This window comes from Sorex fumeus, unplaced genomic scaffold (assembly GCF_029834395.1).
Source record: "Sorex fumeus unplaced genomic scaffold, SorFum_2.1 ptg000013l, whole genome shotgun sequence".
Lineage (NCBI taxonomy): Eukaryota > Metazoa > Chordata > Mammalia > Eulipotyphla > Soricidae > Sorex > Sorex fumeus.
In genome coordinates, this window is record NW_026606070.1 from 924,595 (window position 1) to 937,160 (window position 12,566).

The 12,566-nt window shown below is 46.4% G+C and overlaps 1 protein-coding gene across 1 annotated transcript in view; it reads left to right on the plus strand.

Moving 5' to 3' along the window:
- LOC130020537 (protein FAM13A-like) overlaps positions 1 to 12,566 on the plus strand; it is a 152,491-nt gene that overhangs the window by 89,905 nt on the left and 50,020 nt on the right. The window contains exon 5 of the mRNA XM_056111134.1: positions 9,561 to 9,714. Within this exon, the coding sequence (XP_055967109.1) occupies positions 9,561 to 9,714 (154 nt within the window). The remainder of the gene's footprint in view (positions 1 to 9,560; positions 9,715 to 12,566) is intronic.

Genomic DNA, 12,566 nt, shown 5'->3' on the forward strand with positions numbered 1-12,566 from the left:
ATATTTTCTGATCCTTTCTTCAGTGCTCAGATAGGGCTTTTATTTTACTCTTGGGGTTGGGCCACATCTCCTGGTTCTGAGCTTAGGGGTCACTCCTAGCAATGCTTGGGGGATCATATTGGGTGCCAGGCATGATCCAGGGATGACTACATGTCAGGCAAGAGCCTTAACCCCCGGACTATCCCCCACCCCACTCCCTATGTCTTTATACGCCTCTAATGAATTTTTTCATTTTTTAAAAAAATTTTAAATCCAGACTCTGTTTTGCTTTCTTCCTTTTTTCTTGTGTATTGATATTTCCGTTTTATTCACCTATCATTTTGAAAGGAAACTCCTTCGCATCTTCCATTGATTCTTCTAGCATCTTAAAGAGCATTTCAGAGACTCTGTTCGCCATCGGATGTCGGATAGACTGTTTTCTTCACTTGTTTTCTTTCCCTTTCAAGGACCAGCTTTTTTGTTTCTTTGTAAACCTTCAGGATTATTTTTGTGGTTGTTTATTTGTTTGGGTTTTTTTTTATTTGTTAGAGTTTTGGCAATTTGAATCTACTAATGTGTTATCTGGAATCTGGAAATCAGATTCTGTCCCAGCGTTTATTCCCCAATCCCCCATCCCACCACCATGTGAGTTCATTGATCTGTTGTCACTGTTGTTAAGATTTTTTTTTGTCATAGTTCTTTCTGCTCACTCTGTGTGTGTGTGTCTCTCCTCTCTCTCTTTCCTCCCTCTCTCCCTCTCCCTCTCTCTCTTCCTCTCTGTCTCTCTACTCTCTCTTCTCGTCTCTCTCCCTCTCTCTCCCCCTCTGTCTCTCTCTCTTTCTCCTCCTTCTCTCCCCCTCTCTCCTCTCTTTTCTCTCTCTCTCACTTCTCTCTCTGTCTCTTTATCTCTCTCTCCTCCCTGTCTCCCTCTCTCTCCTCTCTCTCCTTCTCTGTTTCTCTCTCCTCTCTCCATTCTGTGTGTGTCTCTCTCTGTCTCTCTCTCTTCTCTCTGTGTCTGTCTGTCTGTCTCTCTGGCCACACCCATCGATGCTCAGGGATTACCCCTGCCTCTAGCTCTGCACTCAGGAATTATTCCTGGCAGTGCTTGCTGGACCATCTGGGATGCGGAGAGTGAACCTGGTTGGCTGCATGCTGGGCCCACGTGCCATCCCCGCTGTCCTCTCACTCGGGCTCTGCTGTAGCCTGTCTCTTAGAAGAGGATCAACCTAGTATGAACTTCAGAGCTTTTTAGGTCTTTACTGAACTTTACCCTGGAGACTTGTGGCCACTTCATAAGTTTTCCTGCGTATGCAGTTATTTTTTAATGTGATGGTTTTTAGTATCCGTCGCTTGAAAGAAGGAAAAGAAAAGAATAAAAGGAAAGAAAAATGTGCCACTCCTTTAAAAAACAAAAAAAACAAAAAGTAACCCTTAAATTCTCCAGAAGTCAGTTGGATTGGAGAAGTGCTTGCGGCAGTATGGGGGTGGAGTAACAATGGTTACTGCATTTTTGTGTGAGCATCAGAAGCAGCTGCTACCTTTCAGAGCACAGGTCCCTGATGTGTGCGGGCATGTGCTTACCGCCCCCCCCACATACTTTCTCCCCTTCCCTCCCCCAAGTTCCTGCAAAAAACCTGGGAATAGGTGCAAAGCTGCCCACCACCCAGCTGTCTCTGGGGAATGCTGCTATTGGACGAAGGACTAAAAGCCACGGAATTCACCTGGCAAGTCCTAGCCCAAAGCGGCACTGATGCTGAAGCAGAGATAGTGGTATCAGGAAGAATGTTCTATTCAAGCCTTGTCTAAGCAGGGAGACAAGTTCCCAACGCTCCCTACTCAGGCATTTTCCCAGAATTCTTCCTTTATGGCTTTGTTTTTGAGGCCAGGTAGTAAACTGAAAACAAGCCTTAGGACTGGAAGTAACTGTAGGCTATGATCTCCGCCACTATTTCTAGTAATCTGTTCTTAGGAAATACCATAGTCTGTGGCCAGAGTGAATTTACAGCGAGGTAGGGTGCTTGACTGGGTTTGAACCTTGGAACCCTGAATGGTCACTGAGCCCTGCCAGGAGTGGAGAGCCAGGAGGAAGTCCTGAGCATCACTGGGTGTGGCCAAAACCAAACCCCCCAAAATGCATATTGCTACTTTACCTTTCCATTTAACTAAAAGAAACCTGAACTAAAGTACTGCAAATGTTTGGGACTAATTTTATTACATGGAAATACCTCAAATCTAATTTCCAAATAAGCACAAATATTTGATACTTTTAACTTTGCTATAATAGGTAAACTTCAATAAGCATTTCTCAAAACTGGCTATGACCCTGGTCCTTAGAAAACGAAGCAAAAGAGTTATCTGCCCCAATATAGCTAATGGATCATAAATGGAAAAGGTAGAGAATAACAGTCAGAGACGTGTTTGTGGGTGAGAGGGACTCTGGGGTCATTGGTGGAGGGACAAGTTCATTGGTGGTAGGATTAGAGTTGGGAACTTTGTATATAAAAATCTGCGGTCAACAACTTTGTAAATCACGGAGTCTAAATAAATAAAAATGAAATAATGATACCGAGTTCGATTCCTCCGCCCCTCTCGGAGAGCCCGGCAAGCTACCTAGAGTATTCGATATGCCAGACACAGTAACAACAAAGTCCCCAATGGAGACGTTACTGGGCCCGCTCGAGCAATGATATTAATGCTAAAAAAGGAAGAACATTTAAAAGTCACCAGTCAACGGAGTTCTGATATCCAGTCAGGCTAATGTAGGGGATTTCTTGGCCAGATTTCAAGAATACTCCTCATGGCCTTACTTTCCCACACGGGGTTCTTGATTTGCTCTCCGAGTCATCCTTTATCTTTTTATTTTTTTTTTAATTTTATTTATTTATTTATTTTGCTTTTTGCGTCACACCCAGCAATGCACAGGAGTTACTCCTGATTCATGCACTCAGGAATTACTCCTGGTGGTGCTCGGGGGACCATATGGGATGCTGGGAATCGAACCCGGGTCGGCTGTGTGCAAGGCAAACGCCCTACCCGCTGTGGTATTGCTCCAGCCCCTATTTTTTAATTTTTCAACTTTTTATTGAATCATTGTGAGATACAGTTGCAGGCTTTCATGTTTGAGATTCAGTCATACCATGATCAAACATCCATCCCTCCACCAGTGCACATTCCCCACCATCAATGTCCCCAATATCCCCCCCTTCCCAACCCTCCCCCTGTCTCTATGGCAGACAATATCCCCCATACTCTCTCTCTCTACTTTGGGGCATTATGGTTTGCAATACAGATACTGAGAGGTTATCATGTTTGGTCCTTTATCTACTTTCAGCATACATCTCCCATCCCGAGCGAGCCCTCCGACCATCACTGACTTTATCCCAGCTGCCTTCTCCCCCAGCTCATGAGACAGGCTGCCAACCATGGGGCAATCTTCCTGGCCCTTGTCTCTACTGTCCTTGGGTATCAATCTCATATTATGTTATTCTATATTCCACAAATGAGTGCAGTCCTTCTATGTCTGCCCCTCTCTTTCCGACTCATTTCACTTAGCATGATGCTCTCCATGACCATCCACTCATAAGCAAATTTCAGGAGTTCGTCTCTCCTAACAGCTGCATAGTATTCCATTGTGTAGATGCAAAGTTTGACAGGGGTGTGGGGGGTTCCTCCCAGTGGTCCCCAGGGGCCACCAGGACTTTCCCAGACAGTGCTGAAGGAACTTAGCAGGGCCAGGGCTGGAGTTGGCCCTTGCATTGCAAAGCGACTCTCCAGGGCCCCTTGAGCTCTCCCTAGCCCCAACCTCCCTGCGTGACAAAGGAACCAGGCCGGCAGCTGAGCAGTTTATCATCTTGCTTCCCATCAGAAGAATTTGGGGGAATCTAGCTACTTCAGATGGAGCTACTTCAGGGTGGAGCGATAGCACAGTGGATAGGGCATTTGCCTTGCATGCGGCTGACATGGCCGACCCAAGTTTGATTTCTCCACCCCTCTCGGAGAGCACAGCAAGCTACCAAGAGTATCTCACCCGCACGGGAAAGCCTGGCAAGCTCCCCGTGGTGTATTCGATATGCCAAACACAGTAACAAGTGTCACAATGGAGACGTTACTGGGCCCGCTCGAGCAAATCAATGAACAACGGGAGGACAGTGACTATCTACTTCATTTCATTCTGTTCCTTTTCTCTCCCTTTGTTCCAATTTGCTCAAATCGTTGTCTGAAAACTAACAAGTCTTCTGTGTCTTTCTCTAGTAGAAAAGTCACTCAGAAACTTCTCCAAAATAAGTCTGCCTCGGGCGGATTAACGGCATATGGGTGCCTTGCCTCTCAGTTCCTGGAGGCCAGTGGTCTGAAATGATGGGTGAGACGCATCCCTTGTCACTCTTGTCCCTGTGACTGAGACCCTGCGCTTTTGCTCTTTCTGAAGTTTAAGCCAATGGTTCTAGAGTCTCTTGACCTTTTTTCCTGACTGTGAATTGCTTGATTTCAGTGCCACTGGTTATCTGTCGAGTCAGAATCTTCAAAATCAAGTCCCTTTACTTGATGCATTGCACTTCTTGGGTCTATGTCTCTCCCTTCCTTGCATTGTCCACTAGGGAAAGAGGAAACAAAACAGTGTTTCCAAGCGTGACTTAGAATCTCAAACTGTGGGTGCATGCTTGTGGCCCCCACCCCGCCCCAGACAATTTCTCGAAGCTTCTGGCCCTAGAGCAAGGATCTCTCCTTCACGCCCAGAAGCGAGGGGCCTCTCCCCCCCCACACACACACCCTTGCCAGCGCTTCCTGGACTCTACCTGGCCACAAACGCCCTTGAGGGCCCCTTCCGGCTTCTCTCTCCAGTCCCTCACGGTCTTCCCACCCTCCTGTCCTTCCACCCTGCACTTCCTGCACCACCTTCAGATCCCAGTTTCCTTCCAGCTGTCCCCAGTCTGGGATCGTTCTCGACTCCTGTGTAACATCACAGAGTTAAGGCCATAAAACAATAAACGTTTGCACTCAGAGTGTCCCTGGGTCAGTCGGTCAGGGCTCACTCACTCGGCCCATTGTCCTTCGTCTTTGAAAGCTGAGGTCACCGTGTCTCCGTTTTCCTGTGGAGACGGGAGTGTGGGGGAGTCTGCGTCCGGGCTCCTTCAGGCTGTTGTGTGACCTCTGTGCTTTGCAGCTGTCTCACCTCAGAGGGGCTTCACAGGGCTGTGAGTTACCCCCCTGCGCCACCACATGTGTTCCCTGTCAGACGCTCTCTGAAGAGGGAGGCTTTCTGCCCTCAGGCCTAGAAGGAAAATCCCTCTCACCCCCTTCACGTGGCTAAGACAGAGTCTCTTAGGTGACATCTTCAAGGGTGTGACGTCCTGTTGTGACCAGCACAACCGAATTTGGCTCTACCCAGCTTAGCATGAAAGTCACCAAATGCCAAACAGTGAAGAGCTTTCTGCTGAGGAAAAGTTTCCCTCAGGATCCAGTGACCTGAGAGAAGCGCAGAGTCTAACTCAAAGAAGCATCTCCTGGAGGACAAGTTGTGAAGCACGTGTGTGTGTATGTGTGTGTGTGTGTGTGTGTGTTGGGGGGGAGTGCTGGGATTGTGAAGGTGCTGGAGTAGGCTGGGGGCTCTTTCTTTCCAGTATAATTTCTCTCATATCATCTTATTTATTTATTGCTTTTGGGGTCACACCCGACAATGCTCAGGGGTTATTCCTAGCTCTGCACTCAGGAATTACTCCTGGCAGTGCTCGGGGGACCATATGGGATGCTGGGAATCGAACTCAGGTCAGTCGCATGCAAGGCAAACGCCCTACCTACTGAACTATCGCTCCAGCCCCTCTCGTATTGTTTCAGTCAATGATTCCATTCCAGGTGTTTTCCAAGACCAGATTTTGGGTGTTATCAGCAACTAGATCCAGGCCTAGAGTCTTTGGGAAAAAAGAAAGATACCTCAGTCCCCACTCCCCACCCCCCCAGCGCCAGAGGACTGCAATGATCATGTCCCTGGCAGGGCATGGGCTCAGTGAAAGATTAACTATTTCCTGAGCGAAGTCATGACTTTCGCTAGGGTTGGGCTACGGGCAACGATATGACGTTGGTGACATCAAGCTCCACGCCACTAGCTTCCAGAATTCCCTTAACACCATTATCTGTGCCGTGTTGTTTGCATGGTCATGAGTCACAGATTGTGCCTACACAGGGAAGAACCTGTCTGCCTTGGAGTCCACAGATGGAGAAGCAGGCTGAACGTGTTCCCCACCCCCAAGACAGCTAGAGATAATCTTGGAGCCACTAAATATTGCCTTCTTTTCAGCGAAGGGGGATTTTGCAGATGGAATGAGGATGGGAGCTTCTGGATGGGGCCAGAGAGATAGTACAGTGAGGATGGTGCTGACCTTGGTAGCAGGTAGCTGACCCAGGTTCAATTCCCACCAACCATAGATGGTCCCCTGAGCACGGCCGGGATTAATCCCTGAGTACAGAGACAGAGATTTAAACTGTCACTGTCACTGTCCTCCCGTTGTTCATCGATTTGCTCGAGCGGGCCCAGTAATGTCTCCATTGTGAGACTTGTTACTGTGTTTGGCATATCAAATACATCAAGGGAAGCTTGCCAGGCTTTGCCTTGTGGGAGAGATCCTCTCTGTAGCTTGCCGGGCTCTCCGAGAGGGACAGAGGATAGACTTTTGATTGAGTACTAGGATTTGTGTACAATGTATATTGATCCTACATCTGTTCTTGTGCTACTAAAGAAGATCTTTATCTTCTTACAATCTATAGCTCATCTTGGCCTTATTCATGGCATTTGCTCCCAGGAATCACTCCTGGCTGGCTCTAGGGACCATATGGGATGCTGGGGATTGAATCCAGGTCATGCGTGTGCAAGACAAACTCCCTCCGGACCTCTCAACCCATTTGTTCCCACCATCCTCCTACTCTAAGCTGACATTCCCAGTATGCAAGAGTTATTAAGGTTGATATAGTCCATCCCCATGATTTGTTTCTCTATAGACACAGATGAGTGAGGCCATCCTGTGCTTGTCCTTTTGCCTCTGACTGACTTTTCTCAGCGGACTCCCCTCAGTTCCATCCAAGTTGCCGCACACTGCATGATATTTTCCTCCCATCATCGCTGCATAGTATTCCATGTGTATATGTACCACAACTTCTTTATGTATTCATCAGTTGTTGGATTCATTGGGTTGTTTTTATATCCTGACTGTTGTGCTAAGAGCATCAGTGAACATAGGTGTTCATGTATCTTTTTGATTTCATGTTTTTGTGGTTGGGTGGTAGATGCCTAGTGGAATAGCTGAGTCAAATGGGAGCCCCATTTTTTTTTTTTGCTTTTTGGGTCACTCCTGGCGATGCTTGCTCAGGGGTTATTCCTGGCTTTGCACTCAGGAATCACTCCTGGCAGTGCTCAGGGGACCATATGGGATGCTGGGAATTGAACCCAGGTTGGCCACGTGCAAGGCAAATGCCCTACCTGCTGTGCTATCACTCCAGCCCCCCCCCATTTTTTTTTAAAAGAAATCCACATGTTGATTTATCGACACAGAGGCTGGACCAGGTGATATTCTCACCAGCAGTGAATGAGGATTCCTTTTTCACTACCTATCCACCAGCATTTGTTGTTTTCAGTTTGTTTCTGTGTGTGTTTATTTATGTTGTTAGGTGATGTTTCATTGATATTTTGGTTTGTGTTTCCCTGATACTGTCACAGAACACTTTTCATATATGTAACTATTGGTCATTCCACTGTTATTTTTTGTGTGTCTATTCATCTGTTTTCTCAGTGATAATAAGTCCTTAAATATATTAACAGTTAATCTATGACAGGGCTGGAGCGATAGCACAGCGGTAGGGCTCTTGCCTTGCACGCAGCCAACATGGCCAACCCGAGTTCGATTCCTCCGCCCCTCTCGGAGAGCCCGGCAAGCTACCGAGAGTATCTCGCCCACATGGCAGAGCCTGGCAAGCTCCCCGTGATGTATTCGATATGCCAAACACAGTAACAACAAAGTCTCCAATGGAGACGTTACTGGGCCCGCTTGAGCAAATCGACGATCAACGGGAGGGCCTTTACCTTTACCTTTTAATCTATGACAGAGGAGTTGGGTACTTCAATAAATGGTGTTGACAAAACTGGATCACCATTTATTAAAAAAATGAGACATTCCGTGTCTCACACCATACACAAAAATTAATTTAGAGTAGATTAAAGACCAGAAACCATAGAATGCATTCAAGAAAATAGGTAGAAAATAGGTAGAACTTTCCAGAATCTGACATCAAAAGGATCATCAGTGACCTGATTCCACTGGCAAAGATAAAAAAAATAAACAGGTGGGACTCTTATGAAATTGAAAAGGATTTGCCTGGCAACAGAAACTGAGACTAAAAATAAAAAGACACCTAACAGGGAGAAGATTTTCTCACATAATATATCAGATAAAAAACTAACAACCAAAAATTTATAAAACGCTCACAAAGCTATGCATTCATATTTTTTAAACTTTTTTTCCTGGACTTCTACAAGCATGTTCTCCATACCCGTCCCTCAACTTCAACAGTTCGCAATATTTTTTTACCAAGAACACTCATCTTTTCCTTTTTTAAACATTTATTTATTTATTTATTTATTTTGCTTTTTGGGTCACACCCGGTGATGCACAGGCATTACTCCTGGCTCATGCACTCAGGAAATACTCCGGGTGGTGCTCAGGGGACCATATGGGATGCTGGGAACTGAACCCAGCTCAGCCGCATGCAAGGCAAATGCCCTGCCTGCTGTGCTATCGCTCCAGCCCCATTTTTTTCTTTTGTTTTTATACTTGATTTTTGGTATCTTGGTTTGTGTTTCCCTGAGAAATCTTTGATATAAAATATTGTGTTGCTCCTAGATGCAGCAGAAGTTCTCATACTGAGTGAAGTAGTCAGGGCCAGGCGAGGGGCGGATAAGCCTATCTCCCGTGTGGATGAAAAGAAACACAGCAAGGAAATAAATAACAAATGGCAGGTGGTTACGGAGAGTCAGTCGACAAAGTGAATTTGCCAAGGGGTGGGAGGGTGGTGGGAAGAGATCTTGAGACATTCGCGGAGGGACATTGGTGGTGGGTGTGTTGTTGGAACATGGACGCCTGAAACTCTCATTAACGCTCTTGTGAATCACAGACTCCAGATAAAAATGGGGGAGGGGAGTTGCTGTTATTTGTATGATTGAGTATTTCTGCCTTGATTCAATGCTTGTTCTTTTGGGTCATAATTATGGCCCTTTTTAACTTAAGTTCTCTATAGATAGTACCCTTGGTATAAAATTTCTAGCATATCAAAGCATGACAAGTTTCAATGTGAACACGTGTCTTCTCCTGAACAACATGCAGTTTCCTTTTGCAGCACAAGTTCTTGGTTCAGGCTTTGGGAACTTGTCCAGTTGTCCTTGCAGGATCACTGTGCCACCAGAAAGCCTGTTGGGAACCCTTTAACCCTTATAAGACTAATCAGTCATTCAGGAAATGTCAAAATTGACGCCTAAGCAGCTGTACCAGCATTTTTTTTTAAAGAAAGTGATAATTCTCAATCTCCCCCCGTTCTTTCAGTGTGCCACCTGGACTTGAAGGTATGAAACAACAAGATCTCTGCAATAAGATCATGGCTAAAATATTAGAAAACTACGATTCACTCTTTGAAGTAGACTATGCAGAAAGTGATAACCGGAGGTGTGAACACCTGGGAAGGCTGATATTAGTAAAAGTAAGTGAACTTTGGTATTTGATTTTTAATATTGCCATATTTTCAATGAAAATTTTATTTCTTTGTTATAAGAAATCCATAGAGAGATAACTTTAGATTGCTTTTCCTTTGTTCGTTCAGTTGTTTGTCTGAAATCTGTATTCTGTCTGGTGTTCCTTAAACTGATAGATCACGATCACGATCACGATCATCCTGTTGTTCGTCGATTTCCTCGAGCAGGCACCAGTAATGTCTCCTTCTTCCTAGCCCTGAGATTTTCACTTAATCACTTAACTTCCCGTTAGTCGTCGATTTGCTCGAGCGGGCGCCAGTAACATCTCCATTTGTCCCTGTCGCGTGCTAGTGTAGCCCAATGGCATCTCTTCGCTCCGGGAACATGGAGGGCCTCAAACCGATCGTTCATGATCTTGACGAAGAAGTCTGACCATCTGGTAGGTGGGCGGCCACACGGTCTTTTGACATCCCGTGGAATCCAATCCCTGAGATTTTAAAAGAGCCATTTCAATGCTCTTTCAGGGTTAGGAGAATGAGACCCATTATTGTTACTGGTATTTGGCATATTGAGTATGACACGGGAAGTTTGCCAGACTCTGCCATGCAGGCAGCATATTTTTTGTAGCCTGCCAGGTTCTCCAAAAGAAAAATAAGATAATAAGATGTCTTCCGGGAGCTGGGTTTTATAGTCTCTGCATCTTGGCCGTTGATGGGACCAACCTGGAGCTGGCGGCAGCTGGTGGGTGTGACGCCTACCTACTAGAAGATGGGGGTCTGGTTGGAGAAGGCTCAGTCCCAATCCGAGTAGGCTTGGAGAATTCAGCCCTGGGACCTGCATGCCTGGGTTCCTCTGCCAGTTCTTTCATGCATGAGGCCCGTCCGGACATGTGGAGAGTGGTTCCAGCATGGCTGTGGTTGGCTCCGGAGGTCCTCAGCTGCTGGGGCTCTGCTCGGGCCGGGAAGGGGGTCAAAGAGAGAAACTCAACCTTCCCCCCTCCAAGGGGCCCCGGTGAGGACAGCCAGGCGCAGGGGCAGGAGACTCTGATATATATCCTGCAAATTTAGAAAATAATTGGTTTGGAGCGATAGTACAGTGCGTAGGGCGTATGCTTTGCATGTGGCCTACCCAGATTTGACATCTTGTATGGTCCCCTGAGCAACACCAGGGATAATTCCTGAGTGCAGAAGTAACCGCTGAGCATCACTGGTCCCCAAACCAAAAAAAAAAACAAACAAACAAAAAAAAAACTTTATTATTTTCTTGCTGCTTGCTATGAACTCATCTCAGAATCACAACTCTAAGTCCAGTGCTCTGGAGGACGCCTGGTGTTAAATCAGGATGTTTGCTATGGGCTGTGTTCTGTAGGCCTAACCTACCCATTCAGTTGCAAATCTGAGATACTATTTGCAAAAAGAGACAAATTGTCTCTTCTGTATCATGTTCAAGAAAATGCAGCCTCAGAATCTAAGTCTCAGATATGAAGTTCCAGGTCACTGTCACTGTCTTCCCATTGTTCATCGATTTGCTCGAGCGGGCCCAGTAACATCTCCATTGGAGACTTTGTTGTTACTGTGTTTTGGCAAATCGAATACGTCACGGGGAGCTTGCCAGGCTTTGCTGTACGGGCGCGATCCTCTCAGTAGCTTGCCTGGCTCTCCAAGAAGGGCGGAGGAATCGAACCCGGCTCGGCCAGGCCGGCCGCGTGCAAGACAAACGCCCTACCACTGTGCTATCACTCCAGCTTGAAGTTCCAGGTAAAAGGTCATATTTTACTTTGTTTTATTTTGCTTGTTTTGGGGGCCACTGGGGTTTGTGCTCAGGAACCATGTGGGGTCCTGCCGTCATCCCGAGTCAGCCTGGTGTTTGCATGATGGCAGGCACCTTACCCATGGGACTAGGTCTCTGGCTCTAAAGGCGGCATTTTTAAAAGCTAAAAAGGAAAATATGAAAGTTAATAAGTCAAATTCTTGCAGGTCTGGAGAGACTTAAAATCAAGAGTCGTAACATCCATAAACCAAATTGCCCACATGTGGAAAAGGCAGGAGGGTATCTTACTTCTTTCTCACATGAGATAGATCGTGACAGGTCAGCCGTGGGAGTTTTCCTGAGGCTCATCACAGGACAGGCTGCTCCGTGCTCTCTGGTTTCACAGGCCGTCAGTGGGAGAGACAGAGCATCAGAGAGACGTTTCCATCCCCTCATGCTGAGGCTATGACCTAAAAGTAAATAAAAGTTGCCAAGAACCCTTCCAAAAAAGCAAAAGAAGAGCAAGATTAGGTTTTCTCCCATTTCGTGTTGGTTTCTGGACCACACCCCGAGTGCAAGGACTCACTCCCGGGCTACTGCCTCACCTGCCGGACCATCTCTCCAGCCTGAGAGCAGGTTTCCTTAGCTAGAATTGACACTGCTTCCTGCAGACTCCCTTAAGCGGGGTAGGTGACATCTGAGTAGAATGCATTGAGCAGCAATCCTGCCGTTCGGATAAAGAGAACTTTAAGCCCGAATGAGGGAAGGCAAGGAAATGCATATATAAAAGATGATCTGAAATTCTTTGGAGAACTTCAAGCATCATTTAAGGTGAGCTAATCTGGTAGCTTTGGACAACCTGGCAGGCTACCGAATGTAACCCACACGGCAGAGTCTGGCAAACTCCCCGTGGCGTACCCAATATGCCAAATACCAGTAACAACGAAGGGTCTCATTCTCCTAACTCTGAAAGAGCCTTTAATATGGCACTTTTAAAAAAAAAATCTCAGGGCTAGGACGAAGGAGACGTTACTGGGGCCTGCTCGAGGCAATCGATGAACAACAGGATGGTCGTGATCGTCGTGATCGTGAATCTGGTAGCTAAGAAAAT